Source organism: Eptesicus fuscus, chromosome 2 (genome assembly GCF_027574615.1).
Source record: "Eptesicus fuscus isolate TK198812 chromosome 2, DD_ASM_mEF_20220401, whole genome shotgun sequence".
Lineage (NCBI taxonomy): Eukaryota > Metazoa > Chordata > Mammalia > Chiroptera > Vespertilionidae > Eptesicus > Eptesicus fuscus.
In genome coordinates, this window is record NC_072474.1 from 30,331,673 (window position 1) to 30,351,037 (window position 19,365).

At 42.0% G+C, this 19,365-nt stretch overlaps 1 protein-coding gene across 1 annotated transcript in view; it reads right to left on the bottom strand.

Moving 5' to 3' along the window:
* ITIH5 (inter-alpha-trypsin inhibitor heavy chain 5) overlaps positions 1 to 7,549 on the bottom strand; it is an 87,629-nt gene extending 80,080 nt beyond the window's left edge. Inside the window, exon 1 of the mRNA XM_028130937.2 lies at positions 7,425 to 7,549. Coding sequence (XP_027986738.2) covers positions 7,425 to 7,514 — 90 coding nt within the window. The 5' untranslated portion in view covers positions 7,515 to 7,549. The remainder of the gene's footprint in view (positions 1 to 7,424) is intronic.
* Positions 7,550 to 19,365: the final 11,816 nt, after the last annotated feature.

Sequence of the window (19,365 nt, forward strand, 5' to 3'; positions counted from 1 at the left end):
TCTGCCAGATGTACTGCATTTCCTGGTCCCCTTGTGGCACGGTAAGGCCATCTGAATGGTTCTGGCCAATAAGGTATGAATGTAAGCAACACTTGTCACTTCTGGACCAAGGGTTCAACATCAGATGTGTAATACTGGTCCAAGTTCCCGAGTGAGCACAACGTGCATATCTCCTCCCCTGCCAACCCAAGTTGGACAAGTTGTATAAGCGAGAAATAAACATTTGCCATCTGAGACATTGAGATTTGGGTGTTGTTACCACAGTATAGCCTAGATCAGTGATGGGCAACCTTTTGAGCTTGGTGTGTCAAACTTCGCAAAAAAAACTGAGCATAACTCGGGTAGTGTGTCACTTTGAGGAAAAAACATTATTTCGCAAATGTTTCATCCTCAGGAGCAGCAAATGTTTCATCCTCGGCATGCGGCCGCCTCAGCGGCCGCGTGTCATCAGAAATGGCTATACGTGTCAGTGCTGACACGCGTGTCATAGGTTCGCCATCACTGGCTAGCCGATCCTGATGGATATATTAGTGATACATGTTTATGTGATTAAATCAAGTGACAAAACACTATATCTAACATGACCTCATTGTTGTAAGTATAAGTGTTTGTATGTGTAGAATGTGAACCAAAATGCTAATGGTGTTACCTTTGGGTGGTTGAGTTCCTTTCCTTTAAACTTTTCTGTGTTACTTCAGTTTTTGACAAATTAGCCATTATTACTTCCTTTATTTCTTTTACTAGAAATCACAAAAAGATATTTCTATTTGTAAACTAAAAGTATAACAGAAACTGTTTTAATCTCCATCCTCTCCCTGGGCCTCCCCCACCCCCCAAAAAAATATCCTATTGTAAATTACCATTATAATTGGAATTCAAAGAAATAATATAGGACTTAGATTGACATCTTCCCTGATTCCAAATGAGAACCAAACACTTACTAGGAGGATACTGGCTTCTATTTCTAAAATGAGGTGGGCTATGTGAAACTGTTTAAGGAAAGCCACAATAAGCATCCTGGGCAAGGTCTTTATCAGTTCTGCAGATTCATCTCTGGCCTTCCCATCCTAAAATTGTGAAATTGTCTGGGGACCACTTAACAGAACTATGATCCGAAGGAAAGCCCGGCCTCTCTCAGGTATTATGTTCTCTGATTGATCTAAAGTATTTTCTTTGAAGTTCTCTCCTTTGTAAAATAAGTTTTTTAAGAAAATAAACAAGCTTTAAGGAGAACAAGAGAAGTTGGTTTTTCATTTTTGAGATGACTATCTGACGTCTCAGGGGGTCATTATGGCTTTACTTCAGTCCAAGTTTAAACTTAGATTGAACCAGAATCAAAGCTTCCCGGTATATGCAGTTTCCTGGTGCCAGCTAGGACTGAAGTGGAAATAACACCAATGTAGTCATCATTGTTTTCAGTTAAGCATTCCTGATCACTTTTATTGCATTAGAAGAATCTTGGAGTGGGGGTTAAGGACAGATAAGTGACTCCAGCTTAATGTCAAGGACTGCTACGCATAGTAATCTTAGAGCTTCCACCAACCTGCCTGGGACTCCAAATCATAGACTTAAGAGTTGGCACAAATAAAATTTTTTGGCCTTCCTAAGCTGAACTGATCTCTCCAGCATTAGAATAGAAAATGGCCAGGCCACAACGTTTATTAAGAAATATAAGCTGTGCCCAGCCAGTGTGGCTCAGTTGGTTAAGCGTCATCCCTTGCACAAAGAGGTTGCCCATTCGATTCCTGGTCAGGCCACATGCTTGGGTTGCAGGCTTGATCCCCAGGAGGGGGTGTGCAGGAGGCAGCCAGTCGAGCGTGGATATTTCTATCTTTCTTTCCCTCTCCGTACCTCTCTCTCTCTTAAAAAGAAAATTAATAAAAAAAGGAAATGGAAAAGAGAATGCACTATGTTCTTGAGCGACCATGAGAGACTTTGTGATGAAGGTGTGGCTACAACTAGCTGTGTAGGATGTTTGTTGAAGTGGGATGAAAGGGAAGGAAGAATTTAAGAGAATCAGGTTCAATACAGGAACTATGTGAAAAATGGTCAGTTTCAAAGGTCTGCCACTGCCTCTTCAACTCCTATGGACCAAGTAGCATTCACTACCAGGAGGCAGAAGGGTGGCTGAAGATTTCCTTTGCACAAGGAATGTAAATATAGAGTTTACAATTTCCCCCATCTAGCCCATCATTAGTTCGGCCAACTATAGGTCAAAAATAGCAGGCACTGCTTAAATGTTTATAAGTTGATTAACAGAGATTTATTTTTTTCCCAGGATCCATCACAGTGCTGGATCACAAATGGAAGAGAAGAGAAATATCCTGAAAAGTCCATAAATGGGAAAGAGCAGGGGAAGAGAGGAAAGCAGTGAAGCCTAATTCTACCTGTGGTGAAAGAGACTCTGAAAACATAGAGCAAGTATATTGCCTTTTGGTGTGGATGCTCTAAAGACCCGGATTGACGGAGACATCAAAGCAGGATTCTCGCCTTCCACCTTCATGTCACTGGGTTTGTGACTCTAGGTCCCATACAGAACCAAGAGACACTGCACTTGGCTCAGCCACACACCATCAAGTGATTGGTCCTGAGTTCCTAGAGGGTTCTGTACTGAGAATTCATCTACCAGTCGGCCCCAACATCTGAGGGCATTCAAAAATCCTGAAACCAAGACCCAGGAACCCAGGAGTCAGTTGCCTCAGAGATGTGTTATAGGATCTGTCACAAAACCAAAGGCTTCAGGTTGGAAAAGCACTGGAGGTGCCATCTACCACCTGGGCTGAGGACAGTTCGCCTGAGAAGATCCCCAGGTGGGTAATTCTATATCACTTACACAAAAGTTTTCTTCCTTTAGAGTAATGTTGCTGCAGGTTGTTTAGTTATTAAGCATTTGCAATTTGGGATGCCTAAAATCTCAGTAATGAAAGAAGAAAGTTCATTTTGGGGCTAAAATTCCAAACAATTTCCAGGCAACTTAAAAAAAAAAATCAGCTAGCCAGTCATTGTTTCTTTTGACTGTGAAAAACAAGAGGCATGGACCTTGCTTGTAGGAAAATAATGAGGAGGCTCAGGATCCCTGTCCTTCCTCAGAGAGCTCAAGTCTCCATCTCTTGGCCCCATCTATTTAAATAGACTCTGCTGTTCCTTAAATACAAAAGTTTGCTGGACACGGCTGACGTGGCTCAGTGGTTGAGCATCAACCTATGAACCAGGAGGTCATGGTTTGATTCCTAGTCAGGACACATGCCCGAGTTGCAGGCTCAATCCCAGGAGGCAGCCGATCCATGATTCTCTCTCATCATTGATGTTTTCATCTCTCTCTTCCTCTCCCTTCCTCTCTAAAATCAATACAAATATATATTTTTTAAAAAGGGTTTCCTGGGTCCTCCAGTGGAACTCTGATGCACGGTAAGCAAGACTGCTTAGTGGTTGAGATCTAGGCTCTGGGAAGAGGGCTAGTTAGGAACAAGAAGTCACTACAAGTCATCACCTGATTCTTAGGACCTCCGCCCCTGTCCCCCCCTCCCCCACCCCCCCACCCACACACACACACACACACACACACACACACACACACGCGCGCGCGCACTCCCACCCTCCTCAGAGAAACATGATATGCTGGTTTGGTAGTGAGCAGATCTCTGGAATCTCTCCCACAATATCCACCTTCCCCATTCAACTCTACACCTTATTTGAACAATCCCACCCATGCACATAAAGAAGACATTACTGAGTGGTCTGGAGTTCACACAATCTTCTACTGACTTAATTTTCAAAGAGATTTAAAAAACAAAAAGAAGAAAAAAAACAGTTGTCTTATTTTCTGTGTTTTCCCAAATGCAAAGAGGTTTGGTTCTGAGTGAGAGATTATGAAAAATTAAAACTCCAGAAATTCTTAATTTGGGGAATTAGAAATGTTTCACCCCAATCGATATGGTCGCACAAGCATATATTAAACACTATCTATTTGCCAACGACTGACTACAAATAAAAATTGCATTGAAACAAGTTACAGGAGCTTGTCAATATGAAAGTGGCTTGCTCTTTGGAGGAGTCACTGAGAGCTGCCTTTGGTATCAGCACACCTGTGCTCTGCTCCCGCTTGCACACAGGAACTTGGGATGTCACTCCTCTGGCTGGATTTCCATGCTTCCCCTGGTTAAGTAGCACACTGACACTCTCCCTGCGGTGGTGGTGGGGGGGGGGGGGTTGCTTAACTAGGCTGTAGATAAGTGCTAAAAACAGTGACTATGACTAAAGGCAAGTGCTTTGCCTGAATTAATTCATTTAATCCTCACAACAGTCATAAGAGCAAAAGTGGGTTTACTGTTTATATTTAATATTTTATTTAGAAGCTAATAAAATATAATAAGTTTCAGGACCCCTCACTGGCACAGTCCCTCATCAGTGAGTGATACTTGTGGTGTTTGTCAGCTTGTCAGCTGTATCATGTGCTGTGACTTACTTAACATCCTATATAAATGTTCACTTAGCACCTAATTTGTAGTCATGCATTGATATTTTTTTGCTTTAAGAGGGCCCCGCAAATTGTGTAAACTTTACTCCTCTCTCAAAACTTATATCTACTCCTGTCTGTGGGTAAAAACTATTAACAACTCTGGCTTGCAGATGATGAAACTGAGACTCAGAGAGCTTAAGTTTCTTGCCCAAGAACACACAGCCAATACAGATTTGAACACAGGCAGTCTGGCTCCACTTGGACTGCTCTTTAATCATATATTTAATTGCTTTTTATTATTTTTACATAGAGCTCCTAGCAAACTTTCTGGGATAGTATGGACCTTTAATAATTAGTGATTATTCTTTTATAAATTAAAAAACTGCTTTTGTAATAACAGGAATATAGCTATCCTTATTTAAAGAAACTATATCAATTTGAAACTTACAAAACAGATAAATTTGTAGCAGGCTGATTTTATACAAGAGACTTCAATTTTAATATTAATTTCTGAAAGCAGCATTATTCTAAGTGTGGTCCACAGATCACCAGCATCAAGATCATCTGGGCCCCACCCAAACTGATGGGAGTGGAGGTCTCAGAAATGTGAATAGAGTGTCCTTTTGCACACCAAAGTTTGAAAAACACTGCTCACAGTAGTCCTACTATGGGTAATATTGTTTACAGATGAGGTGGAGGGAAAGTGAGAAAAGAATCTGAATCCAAAGTGTTACTATAATACCTCCAATTAAAGGTAAATGACAAATGAGAGAACTTCTTAGAAATTGCAATGCAGTTTAATATCCAGTTATTTTTGACAAATACATATATATCCAGTTATATAAGACAAATTGAATTTAGTCCAGTGGGTGGGGGGCGGGTGGGAATTTGAATTTACATATAGTTTTGAAAACCACAATTCTGAGAATAGAGCACACACTACATTTTTAGGTATTGTTCTCAGTTTTAAGTATACTATTAATTCTATCAATTTTCAAAATCCTTTTTATTAAGTCACTTCATCATCCACATTCTAGAGATGGGGAAATCAAAGCTCAGATGTTAACACTCAGGAAGTCTGATACTGGAGCCCATGCTCTTAAATCCTATATAACAATAAATAAATATCAGATAAATATTTTAGTAGAGCAGTGATGAAGAGGTAAAATTGCTAGTTTTCACAGGACCCTATATCTTGGTGTGTGTTTTCTGAGTCATTATCAAGATGAATGAATAGGACCATGGCTTGAAGACAGCATGAAATCACTAAGCCCATGTTCTGTTATGCGGGCGAGTTTAGAGTGGTAAAAGCCTACTTGGACTTGCAGATGTTAGAGCTTTAATCCCTCCTCCTAGTTCATAAACAGAATCTTTGTTTCAGTTCTTCCCACACTCTCCTTCCTCCATCCTCCCAGAAAACATGTTAAGATCTTTACCCTAAATTCTTTTCCTCAGCACTTCAGCTGCCCAAGCCTACCAGCCAGTGCCAGCATTAAGTTCTGACATTGTTCCAAGCACTTTAAGTCTACCAGCTATTCAATCCTGAACACCCTATTCTTCCCTACACTTTACAGAATTGGAAATTGAGGCCCCAAGTAAGGTGCCTAGTGTCCTAGAGCTGGTAAGTGACAGAATCAGGAGTCAAATCCAAGCAGCCTGGAACCAAGCCCACTTCCTTAACCACTTACTACAACATTACCATTTATTAAGTGCCCACTGTATACCTTTACACAGATCAGCAGCTGAATACTTTGGAGTATTCTCAAAAGGAGATCTACTCCCTGCTGTGATCAACAGGAAAGAAAGAAGAGGCAGGGAATTCAACTACTTGTCCAGGCCACACAACTATAAATGGCCAAGACCAGCCTTTCTCTCTGGAACCACAACCTGCACTTTCCCCACTCCATGCACAGACTCCAGGAATTTTTATGGGTTATTTCTCCTGGCAACCCTACAAGAGAATGACCATTTCTTCCACTTTTCAGGAAGCACATCCATGAGGCAGAGTCCACATGAACGTAATCATCTGATGTTTAGGCAGATTCCATCGGGATCTGCTCTGCAAACCAAGGTGCTGGAAAAGGGGGAGGAGGAATATGCCTACGTACCTCTTTCTCCCTTCATGTGAAAACATGCTTCACACGAAACAACTTAAAACTTTAAGTGATATATGTGTAAACAGCACCAGGAGGTGTAGGTATGCACTGTCTGCTTGGGACAGAGCCATTTCTCCTTGTAAGGTCTTTACACTGATATCCATACGAACTTGTTTTATATTTTTGCAAAAAGCTTTTCTGTTCATCTGTCACTATATTGAGGTTTCATGCTTGCAAGTTGCATCCACCTGTGAGGTTAGGCCATTTAAACGCAAACCCTGGCAGGTGCACAGAATAGTAACCAGGAGACTTGAGACCCTTCGGTTGCTGGTCCCCGGCCACCTGCTGGGATGTCGTGTTCTCCCGGTTTTCACAGTGGAAACGCGGAGGCATCCGGGAGTTTGGAATTTTCCCTAGACTGGGCTTTCTCTCTGAACAGCCAGGAGCAACAGTGACAGGCACACTACCCCACAGAGCCTCTTAAAGAAGATCCTCGTCATTAATTAACTTAGGACTCTGGCTCGGAAATGGCAACAAAAAAACTAGCAGAAAATGTGCGCAGATAACAGGAGCCAAGAAGATTTGGTTCTGCAGGCCCCTGAAGTCCCAGGCACAGTTCTGCAGGAAACTTCCCCGTCCAGGCTCTTGCTCAAGTCACCAATGGATAGAGAAGATCCCGCGCAGAAGGTTGGGGAACGAAGAAGAAAAGGGGGGACAATGTGCCAGGATATGGGGTGGTCCCTCCCTTCGTGGCGTCCAGGACTGGTCAAAGGAGCCTGGCCAGCGGCCACGCGCCCAAAGGAGGCAGTGGGAAGGCACAACAGCCAGCGCCCAGGGCCCTCCCTGGGTCCCCCCGGATTTCCACTTACTTGCTCCGACGGGTCACCCCAGCTCCGCGCCTCTCCCAGCGACCCCGCACAGAGCGGCAGCCCCCAGCACAGCGCCAGCAGCAGGAGCATGGCAGCACTCGCCCGTGGGACTTGTGCGGGGAACTGCGTGGGGATCCGGCAGCGGACGCGCCCAGGGGACAGCGCCCGGACTCTGGCAGCAGAGGCGCACGGCCCTGCCTCCTGCGCCCCGGCCAACCCTCAGCCCCGCCACCCGCGCGCCACGCCCCCGGCCCGCCCCGAGCCTCCCCGGGTCCCTCCAGGCGGCGTCCCCTCTGCTCCAGGGAGGAGACCCTGCAGGCCGGCCAGCAGCAAGCACAACTCGCCCACCCCCGTCGGCCTTCAGCCCGGCTCCCTAACTCTTGGACCCTGGGAGCTCGCCCCGACTCCTTCCCTTGACTTCTTCGCAGCCTTCTCCTTCCAGCGCCCGTGACACCCCCACCCCGCAACTCTTCGTTTCCTGCAAAGTGTGAAATGCTTCTTCCTGGACTCGCTTCTTTTCTGCGGGAGGATACGGAAAGGGCCAGACTGACCACCGTAGCCCACCTCCCTCATCTGCTATAGATATCGCTGCTCCCCTCCCCCCTCCCCCCCTCCCCTCTGCTCCGCACCTGCCCACCTGTTACAATTCCCACTGCCCCCCACCCGCTGGACTAAAGACAACAGCAGTCCTTCTTCCCTCTGCCTGGAGAACAGTACATTCCTCTTGGCCTCAGGCACTGATGCTTAGAAGCCAAATTAAGAGATGCTAATTAGTACCCTAATGCAAAAAGTACTAGCAATGTTGTCCCCATTTTTGAGTTCTGCCATAAGGGGACAGGAAAGAGGAAGCCAGAAGTGGCACCATGTAGTATTTCTAATTCTTTTGGTCATTAATCATGGAAATGAATGTCATTGTTATCTTAGTTACAAACTATTGGTGATATGTCCATCCTGTCATAGGAATAATTATTATCTACCAACCATCTACACATGGCCTTGTAGAGACTGGGCACCATCTTTTTACCTGGTAGACACCATGTAGCTAAAGCTGCTTCTTTACTTCATCTTCCAAAACACAATTACTCAAAAGACATGTTTAGGTGTAGTGACAATTGCATCTACATCGATGAGCTGAATGATAGTGAGGTTGATGACAATCTCAAAGGCAAACAACAGAGAAATGGCTAACTCAAATAATGGAACATCCATTGTGTAGAATATTATACAGCCATCTTACCTAATAATAGAGAAACATGTAAATTGACCATACCTCCACTATGCCCACAGCCAATTAGAATGAGTATGCAAATTAACCCAACAAAGATGGCAGTTAATTTGCATATATACCTGGGTCCCAGGAACCTCCTCGACACCCAGGTCACTCCCAGCTGGCCATCGGAGGCTTGGGAAGGGGCCGAGCCTGGGATTGAAGGGAAGGGGAAAAAATCAATGGAAACATATCCTCAGGTGAGGATAAAAAGAAAAATAAAGAAAGAAATGTCATAGCCTATGAAAGACACATCTTGAAAATGCTTAAAGAAAGTTGTCATTTTTTTCATGGTGAAGGGACTGGAGTCCGTGTTGATGAAAATACCTTGGCGGCTGTGGTGACTGGCAGTGGCTGCAGCAATGGGGTGATGGGGCTGGTGCCTTCCCCTGATCAGCCAGGTTGCTTCCTGCAAAGGGAGGCCAGACTGGGGCTTAGGTCAGCTCCCAACGGGGAGCGGGCCTAAGCCATCAGCAGGACATCCCCTGAGGGCTCCCAGTATGTGAGAGGGGGCAGGCTGGGCTGAGGGACCCCTCCCCCAGTGCACGAATTTCATGAGGTTAAATAATAATCATGAGGTCTATGGAAACGTGAAAAATGTTTGTAATATAAAATAAAGGATAAAATCAAATTATATAATAGTATCAATGGAATGGTTGTAATTAGGTAAAAATACCTATGCATGGACATACAAACTAGGGGAAAACAAGAAAAATGAAAACAGTGGGTGTGTTAGTTTGTGGTGATACCTCTTGTTAAATTACTGTATTTACACTTGTTGTAATGCTTTCTGTTCAACAGAGACTTTAGGAGAGGGAAAAACAAACAAATATGTTGCTACTGTTAAATAAATGAAAGGAAAATCCCTGTAATTAGCAGTTAATCATTTAACAGCTTAACCACAGATTAATTTAAAAAACATGCAGCCAACAAGAAGTGACAGAAGCTGGTCCCACAAGATTTCTACAACAAAACCACAGATAAAGGAGAGTTTTGAACTAAGTCAAAGGATTTTTATTTTTAGAATCTGAACATGAGTTTTGAATGTGTCTCATGCCCCAGCCAGACTCAGAGGATAGACCCAAATCTTCTGAACTCGAAGTTTGCCTATTCCCTCCCTTCTCAAAAGAAAAATACCTACTTGTGAACTAAAAGTTGAATTTGGGGAAAGCCAGGTTATTTGAAAGGGAACAATAACAGCTCTATTATGTCAGTCCTCCAACACAACTGGGAGCATTATCTTTGTCCTCCCTTCCTACCACCCCTCTCCCGCTCATCTCTATTTTTGGCCTTATATCTGCTCCATGTCCAATTTGTCCCAACTGATTTCTGCAGAGGTCCAACATTAAGAAAAGTGAGTTTTATTTTCATCATCTTGCAGGACTCTCCAATTCGCTCCTGCATTGTTAATGTTTGTTTTAAGGCCAGTTTCTCCCATTGGAACAGAAGTTCCCTGAGGACTAGGATTTTCCACAACTTGTAGTACTGCACTAAATATAAGGTTATCACTTAATGAACATTTGATGAATAGCATTAGGCCTTAGGGTGGGAGGATGGAGAAGAGACTGTTCTGTGACTGCTGTGTCCCGCATGTTGGAATGGTCAGAATGGAGGATGCTTTGTGCAAACCCCCTTTAGAGACCGTCGGATTGTACTTGGTATTCCTTCTGACATAAACCAATACCCCTCCCTTGTCTCCTGCTATGTGCTGCTCCTTGGAACAGGTTGTTGACCTGGTCAAGCATTAAAGCAATTTCCTGTACCTGGGAGCATTCATGTATTAGTACTTGTGACTATTCTTTTTGCCCTATATCATTCTTTGGCACCTGCCAAGTGGCCCAGGGATTCATTTTGTCTTGCAGCTGCCTCATATGTAAGTTCCCTTTAATAAACTTCATTAATTACCAGCTCTTTCAAGAGGCAGGAGTGAACAGCCTCTTTTTTGGGTCTTTCCCTGCCCTCTGCTTAGGGAAGTGATTTTCAATCTTGGGCTTTTCCCTGAGTCTGCATGTATGAACAAGGGGGCCTGGGCTGACTGTGCTAGGGAAGAGGAGGGCTGGGCTATTGTATGAACTTGACCACTATCTAGCTACATAACTTGAGAGGATTTCTGAGCTTTCTAGGATTTGCAAATTATAATAGCCTAGTCTTCTATGTGACATCTGAGCATCTGTATGACCAAATAGAAATGGTCTTTAAAAACTGGGTAGATGTAATAAAAATAAGATCCAGTAAGAATTTTCCAAGACTGTTGACTAGCATGGGCAATAATTTATATGGCCTTATAAATAAGGATGAAAAATTAACTGTCCCTCCAGAAAGAGGGCTGAGGTGTCTCCACACACACTGGTCCTTTGATTCCCTGTTTCTCATTTCACCTCCAGGGGGAGCTGATTTTCCAATTTGAAACTTCTGAACTATAACTTAAAGATGGGAAAGACCCTGAAGGACATCTCACCCAATTCTAATTTTTCCAACAAAATACCTCAAGGGGCTTGCCCAGGACCACACGTCAGTCGGAGACAAATTATCAGCAAGGCCCCAGGGGTTCACTGACAGAATCTAAGCCCAGGGCTCAGCAGCAAGTGCAAGAATGAAGAGGCACTGCTCTGCCTGGGTCAGAGAGGCCCTCTGTGCCAGCTCTTTCAAGGAAATGTCTCCTCAAGTAACTGAAGGATGGGCCAATGATCCCAAAATTTTAGAACCAGACTCATTAGAGTTACCAGCTGTATCCTGGTCTCCCACTTGAGACTGCCAACTGATGGGCCTGAAGCCATGGCTACTCTAGCCAAGGCAGAGATTGATGAGGAAAAGGCAGCTGTCCAGCTGTTTTCTTTTTCTCTCCCTTAAATTTAAACCTTGACATGCCCTGGTTTCTATATCCAGATGCTCTGAGATTAAAGCCCTCCCCAAGTCCTCTGGGCCCCCTTCAGTCCCACCCTCACCCCCACCCTACCTCTTTTCTGAGTGTCTGTAAAGTCATTGTTCTATTCTGGGCCAGCTCTTTTTCCCCTTCTTGGTCTCACCTTTTTATCTACTTATATGACCTTGTGTTTCTCTTGGACTCCTGACAACTTTACATAATTGCTCTAGTTTCTTACAACCATAGTGGGATTTTTTTCTTCCTTCTAAAACAAAGATATTAGGGAGCAAATGGATTGCTTTTGGCTTTGGCTTTATGATTTCTCAGAAGCCCACAATATCTTGGGAGTCTAGTTATATCCACTTTTCATCTACTTTATCAACCATTGAGTGTTATCCAGAGACTAGAGGCCCGGTGTACAAATTCCTACACAAGTGGGGTCTCTCAGCCTGGCTGGCAATCAGGGTCGATTGGGCGGGGGGAGGGTTGGCCAGCCAGGGAGAGGGACTGTGGGAAGTTGGCCAGCTAGGGGGAGGGGCTGCCGGAGGTTGGCCAGCTGGCCTCCCTGATTGGGAGGCTGGCCGGCAGTGGGAGGTTGGCTGTGGGAGTGCACTGACCACCAGGGAACAGTTTCTGCATTGAGAATCTGTCCCCTAGTTGTCAGTGAGCATCATAGCAACCCATCAACAGGTTGTTTGGTTGTTCAGTTGTTCGATTGTTTGGTCGCTTAGGCTTTTATATGTATAGACAAGATCTGTGGAAGAGGAAATCCTATATAATAAAAGGCCAATATGCAAATTGACCAAACGGTGGAACGACCGGTCGCTATGATGTGCACTGACCACCAGGGGCAGACACTCAATGAAGGAGCTGTCCCCTGGTGGTCAGTGTGCTCCCACAAGGGGAGCACCACTCAACCAGAAGCTGGGCTCACGGCTGGCAAGCGCACAGCGGTGGCAGGAGCCTCTCCCACCTTTGCGGCAGCACTAAGGATGTCCAACTGATGGCTGAGGGGACCCCCCTCTCCCGTGTGCACAAATTTCATGCACCGGGCCTCTAGTAGAGAATAAATTTTTCTAACATCTTCTGACTGGTGATCTGCTGAGTTTATCAGCTCTTCACAAATGGTAGTGCATCATATTTTACTTTAATTATTTGCTTACATATTTGAGACCCAAATTAGATTCTGATTTCCTTATGGGCAAGAATTGTCTCAAGCCCATTTTTATATCTCCAGTCTCTGGCACATGGCCTGGAATATAATTGGCATGCAGTATGTTTGATGGATGAATAATAGAATGTTTGTCTGCCATTATCCTGTCTCATAATTGTGTATGATATAACCAAAGTTGTAGGTGGAACTAATGAAGTTGTGAGAGAAGAGGGTGAGATTGTAATTGTGGACTAGAATAGTTAGGGAAATCTTTCTGAAGGAAGTGGACATTATTCTTTGCATGAATCAGATTTTGAAAGCTAGATGGAGAAGAAAGAACATAAAGGAGACAAGGGAAGGACAGGGCATGATATCAGAAAAGGCTTTGACATTGGCAAAATGACAACACAAAATACTGGGAAAAGGTTCAAATGTGGGGAGTTACCTGTAGAATTATCTTGAGCTAAAAGGTGGGAAAGGAGAGTGCAGCAGTCCCCAAATGCCAAGCTGCCATCCAGTATTGCTTCATGACAATGTTTTCCCCAACTCCTTGCAAAAGGAGAAAAATGAAGGCATTGTGGTATATTTTTTTCATAAAGCTTTTTTATTTCTTTTACTTTGAAGACCTCTCCTTTGCTCTAAGGTTTTTGTCACTCCCATTAATGACAGTGTCTCACTGTGGGCCCTTGGGTGGAAGAGTGAAAGGGGGTGATGTCCCCAGGGGAAAGTGTATGTTGGAGGTGAGAGGGAGGAAGTCACATATGTCATTTGAAAAACCTCCCAGATGATGTAGAAATCCTGCCCACACACCCTACAAACATTGTGCCATACACCTGGAAATGATAGAAATTATTACTATTTCTGTTACCCATGCTTGTTCCCCTTATCAATACTGTAAAGCAAATAGATGAATACAAGTACTTTTTAAAATATAAATTTTTTATTGATTTCAGAGATGAAGGGAGAGAAATATCAATGATGAGAGATAATCATTGATTGGCTGCCTCCTGCACGCCCCACACTGGGGATGGAGCCTGCCACCGGGTCATGTGCCCCCACCAGGAATTGAACCATGACCTCTTGGTTCATGAGTCTATGCTCAACCACTGAGCCATGCCGGCTGGGCACAAGCACTTTTTAATGCACCCAGGATTCATCTGGGCTGAGTGACTGTCTATAATGATATATGTAGAAAGCTCTATAGATTAATGTGATGTGCCTAATAATCAATGTAAACCTCTGGCAGCAATCTTTATCAAATCTGCACATACAACTGCCCTTTGGCCCATCAAATCCATTTTGGAAAGTGTATCATACTAGTAAGTCTGCTCACATACAAAATGGTGTAGGTAAAACTTATTCATTACAGCATTGTTTCTAGTGCCCAAAGATTGGAAACAATCCGAAAGTTCATTAACAAGAGTCTGATCAAATATAATAGGACATCATGATACTGGAAGAAACAACAAGAAAACTGTCTACGTATTTATAGAAAGCATCCAAAAATACTACACTATCAAGAAAAAAGATCAATTATAGTACATGCTGCAGGCTGTCTTTAATGTAAGAAAGGAAGAATATTTTTAAAAAGTATATACATAATTACATGTTTTTGCATGAAGAAATCCCAGGAAACATAAACAATGAAGGAAAGAGGGCAGGTGGAGTGATGAGAGGATGAGTACAGGGCACCATCCAGCAGAGGAAGGGAGGGATTTGTTCTTACATTTCATATTTGGTTTTTGAGTACTGTGAATGTGCTACTTGCTCAGGATTAATCACTTTGCTTACCTGTCTGTCTTTCTCACTAAACCAAGACCCAGTGGAGGACAGGTGCCATGTTCTATTTATCTTTGCACATTTTGTCAGCACCCAGCCCATCATCCGAGCTTGAGAAATGGTTTTTGAATAAGTAAGGAAGACTCGGATGGTTAGCTTTCCATGTGCTTTTCATTGGGAATTCCTAGAACTCCAGTCTGCATGGCCACTGAGTGATGCAAGACCTTAGATATAAAACAGTTTTACCTCTCTGGAGGTATATATTTTCAAAGAAAAACAAAATATTGACTCCTCAACTGCCAAAACATTTTAACCCACAATTATCCCTCTTTATTATTCATTCATCTTTGTAAAAGTTATAAAAACTGGGGAAAGACCACTGAATTTTAGATCCTCAATACAGGGTGTCCCGAAAACATGTATACACACTTTAACAGCTGATGTTTCTTTCTTTCTTTTTTAAATTAAATCTTTGTTGTTGAAAGTATTACTTATGTTCCCTTTTCACCCCTCATTGACCTCTTCTAGCCCACCCCCATCCCCTGCCCCAGGCCTTCATGATGTTTCTTTCTTTTCAACCAGACTAAGTTTTGAACAAAGGAAATTCATCCTAAAATGCTACTGGAAGTTTGAAAACGCAGTTGAAATACAAACACTGCCTTTATAATTATTCAAAGGGTGTGTACATTGAATACACACTTTAACAGCTTAAATTTCACTCCTTTTCAGATTTAACTGATTTGAAATAATGGGTGAAGCTAGACTAAGCTTTGAACAAAGAACATTTATCTACCAGACTTTTTTATGGGGATTCATAAAAGATAAAGTTTACGATACAAAACCGGCAACAGTTGAGGAATTGAGGACGCACAAATACTGAATGAAATGACTCTTTGTGATGTTTGTGATTCCATTGCTCTGCATTATCAGTAGTGCCTGGACCAGGATGGTCATCAGTTTGAAAACAGGCATTGACTATATATATATATATATATATATATATATATATATATATATTCAATTCCGTAGATTCTTTTAAATTTTGAAAATGAACTGTATGTTAATAAACACTGACTTTATCACCAAAGTGTGTATACATTTTTTTATACCCTATATAATACTCTATCTGGCTCTTAGTCTTCTCTTAGAGTATTAAATTTTTATAGACTTGAATTCTACATGGTGAGAGACACAAGTTCTAATCCACCAATTTCCCCACTCCTACCTCTGTTTTTCTATTGCCCCTTCAAGGATCTCCTCCCCTCCCCCCAATATCTGCTCTCAGAAACTGCTACAATCTTTCTCCAAACACACACTAAGAGCATTTCTCACTCTGAAACATGTTTAAAGTTTATAATATGTAATAATATAATATTAATATTTCTGTGGTCATCAGAAGGTACAATGAGCATTAATTTCGTCTGATTTCCTAAAGGTGCACACACACAAAATCACAGCCAGTCCTTCACTCTCGGGCATAAGCTGTGGATAGCTGTCTTTACTCATCTGCATCTGCATTGATGTGTAATGCAAAGCCAGGCAAATAGTGCTGAAGACATATTTGCCAGTGAATGATGGTTTGTCCCTACAGAAATGCTCATTAAACTCTGAACTGTCTCAGTGCAAAGTTAAGAATCATTTTTCTTTTCTCCTTTTTTAAAAACTTTTGTAAATTACATTTTTTTATTTTTAGTCATTTTTATTTTCTTTTGGAAGGATGCCTGGACCAACAAGTGGTGTCCTGGTTTTCTGGGTGTTAACTTGGGACCACAGGAAACCTGGCATAGCACAGAGGCTTCGCTGATGCTCTGATAGCGAGGGAGGTTCAGTGCAACCTGCTTCATGCCCACATCACTGTCCCGCCCTGCTACCTTCTTTGACTCCCAGGCATGAAGACAGAAGCCAGAAAAGCCTGGAGTTGATCCACAGGGTGTGTTTTGTCCCTGAAGACTTGCCAAATCTTTTCCAGATGTTGAGAGATGGCCAGAGAGCTTTTGCAGAAGGCCACAGGTGTGTCTTTGGAAGGGTTTGACTGAAGCAAAGGTGTTGGTTTTGTGGTTGATGCCAAGAGCTATATTGCAGTCCATGAAATCAAGACCTAGCAACAGAGCTGTCATCAGGTTGTTTTTATGGTGCTCAGGGGCGTGTTGCCTGGCTGGCAGGGAGAGAGCCTCTTGTCTGTGTAACAAATAGCAGGCTTGGATTGCACAGGTGCAGACTTGCTGAACAAAAATATCCTTTTTTTTCAACATCTCAAGGTTATCTCCATACTGAATTCCCGTGTAGAATGAACTTTACTCTTTACTGTTGCCAATTCATGATAAACCACCCATATACTTTTTTAACCCAAGGATATATCTTTATTGATTTTTAGAGAGGGGGAAAGAGGAAGAGAGAGAGAGAGAGAGAAAAACATTGATCAATTGTCTTCCTTCCACACTCTAACCAAGGATTGAACCCAAAACCCTACAGGATGATGCTCCAACCAACTGAGCCACATGGCCAGGACAAGTACCCATATATTTTTTTAATCAAATAATTGTTTTCAATTTAAGTTCTTTGTCTTTCCACGTATCTGTCAATTGGTTCTAAGTTCCATAAGCCATGAGGGAATGAGGAAGGAGCCACTGGCCCTTGGTCATCACCTGCATTATGGACTAAATGTTTGTGTGTCTTCAAAATTTGTACATTGAAGTTCCTAACCCTCAATGTGATAGTATTTGGGGTCTTTGGTATATATATATACATATATATACATATATATATTTATATATATATATAAATATATATAAAGTATATAAATATATATATAAATACATATATATATAAATATATAAATATATATATAAAGTATATATATAAAGTATATATATAAAGTATATATATATAAAGTATATATATATACATATATATGTATATATATATGTGTGTGTGTACATATATATATATATATATACTCTCCAAACCCAACTGGAAATAAATAATCTGATTAGAAAACAAGTAAAAGCCACAGAAATACATTTCATCAACAGGTTATATGGATGGCATATAACAGATGTGAAAAGATAGTCGACATTGTTAGTTATCAGTGAAATGTAAATTAAAACTGCAATGAAATATCACTACACACCTATTAGAACCACTAAAGTTTTTTAAATGCTGGCAAAAATGCAAAAAAATAGGTCTCTCAGGATTGAGAGTGGACATGTAAAAATGGTACAGCCACTTAGGGAAACAGTTTGGCCATTGGAAAAAAAAAACACTAAACATACACTTACCATATGATCCAGGAATCCCACTCCCAGGCATTGATCCCAGAGAAATAAAAACTTATGTCTACACAAAATGTGGGCATGAATATTCATAGCTGCTTTATTTATAAAAACCCACATTGGAAACACCTCAACTATCCTTTAGTGGGTAAATTATGAAACAAACTATCGAAAATTCAGCCTATGGAATATTACTTGGCAATAAACAGGACGGAAGTGGTGATAGATGAAGCAACTTGGATGGATGCCAGGGCATTATGCTGAGTGGGGGGGGGGGGGGCGAGAAAGCCAGTTCCCAAAGGTCACATACTGTATGATTGTTCGTATAACATTAGCAAAAAAAATTATAAAAATAGAGAAGAGACTAGTGTTTGCCAGCGTTTAGGGACACGGTGAGAGGCTGAAGGAGGCAGGGACTGGATGTAAAGTATGAAGGGTTCGTAGCTGGAGGGACATCTTTATGGTGATGGAACAACGGCAGTTTCCCTGGTTTTGATATTGTGCGATAGTTACATCAGATGTGACCAGTAGGGATACTGAATGAAGAGTACATGGAACCTGATGTATTATTGTTACAACTTTTGTGAATCTATAATCATTTCAAAATTAAAAATAAAGTTTATTATATCTTACATCCTTGTGGGAAATAGGACTCCAGGTGGAGGAGGGGGCAGGGAGAAGAGGGAAGGGTGTTTTCCTGAAGTTTTCCAGACATTGTATGTGTCACCTTCTATCTTCTCTATTCCATAGTCATCACCTTTACTTATTATCTGCCTAAAAAAAGTAGGATATAAAGAAAGTCAGTCTATCTTGGCTCATTCTATCAATTAGGCATGACAAAACCCCTACCAGAAACTGTTGGCCAATGAAAATCTACTATATGGGGTCATGTCTCAGTTCTGCCACTGATTACATAACGTGACTTTCTAATGAAGTGTCTTTTTAAAAAATATTGGTTTCACTACCATTTAAAGAGAAATGCCAGTATATGCCCCCCTTCTATCAAGAGTCTTGCTAAGACAATTTTATAAATATAAGAGAGACAGATGACTTGTTTCTCTTAATTCAACCCTATGCCAACATTACACTAAGTGATATACATGCCATATCTTATTTTCTCCTCAGGCAACCTCCATCACACAGATAAAAATACAACTTCAGAATGATGAAGTAACTACTCCAGGTTTTGAAATGGTGCAGCTGGGATTTATAAATCCATATCTGAACCTCAAAACAGTGACATAGCTTATATTTCTTCATAAGACTGCTGTTCTTTTATTGAATATTTGGTCTGTGTTATTCTTTATTCTGAATTGTTTTACGTTATTAAATATAGCACTGACACCTGGCCAGCATGGCTCAGTGGTTGAATGTCGACCTATGAACCAGGAGGTCATCGTTCAATTCCTGGTCAGGATTTAGGCCCGGATTGCAAGCTCGATCCCCAGTAGGGGGTGTGTAGGAGGGAGCCGATCAATGATTCCCTCTCATCATTGATGATTCCATCTCTTTCTCGCTCTTCCTTTCTCTCTGAAATCAATAAAAGTATATTTTTAAAAAGAAAAAGAAAATGTCACTGACTATGTAATTGAACCTTGTAATGGAGT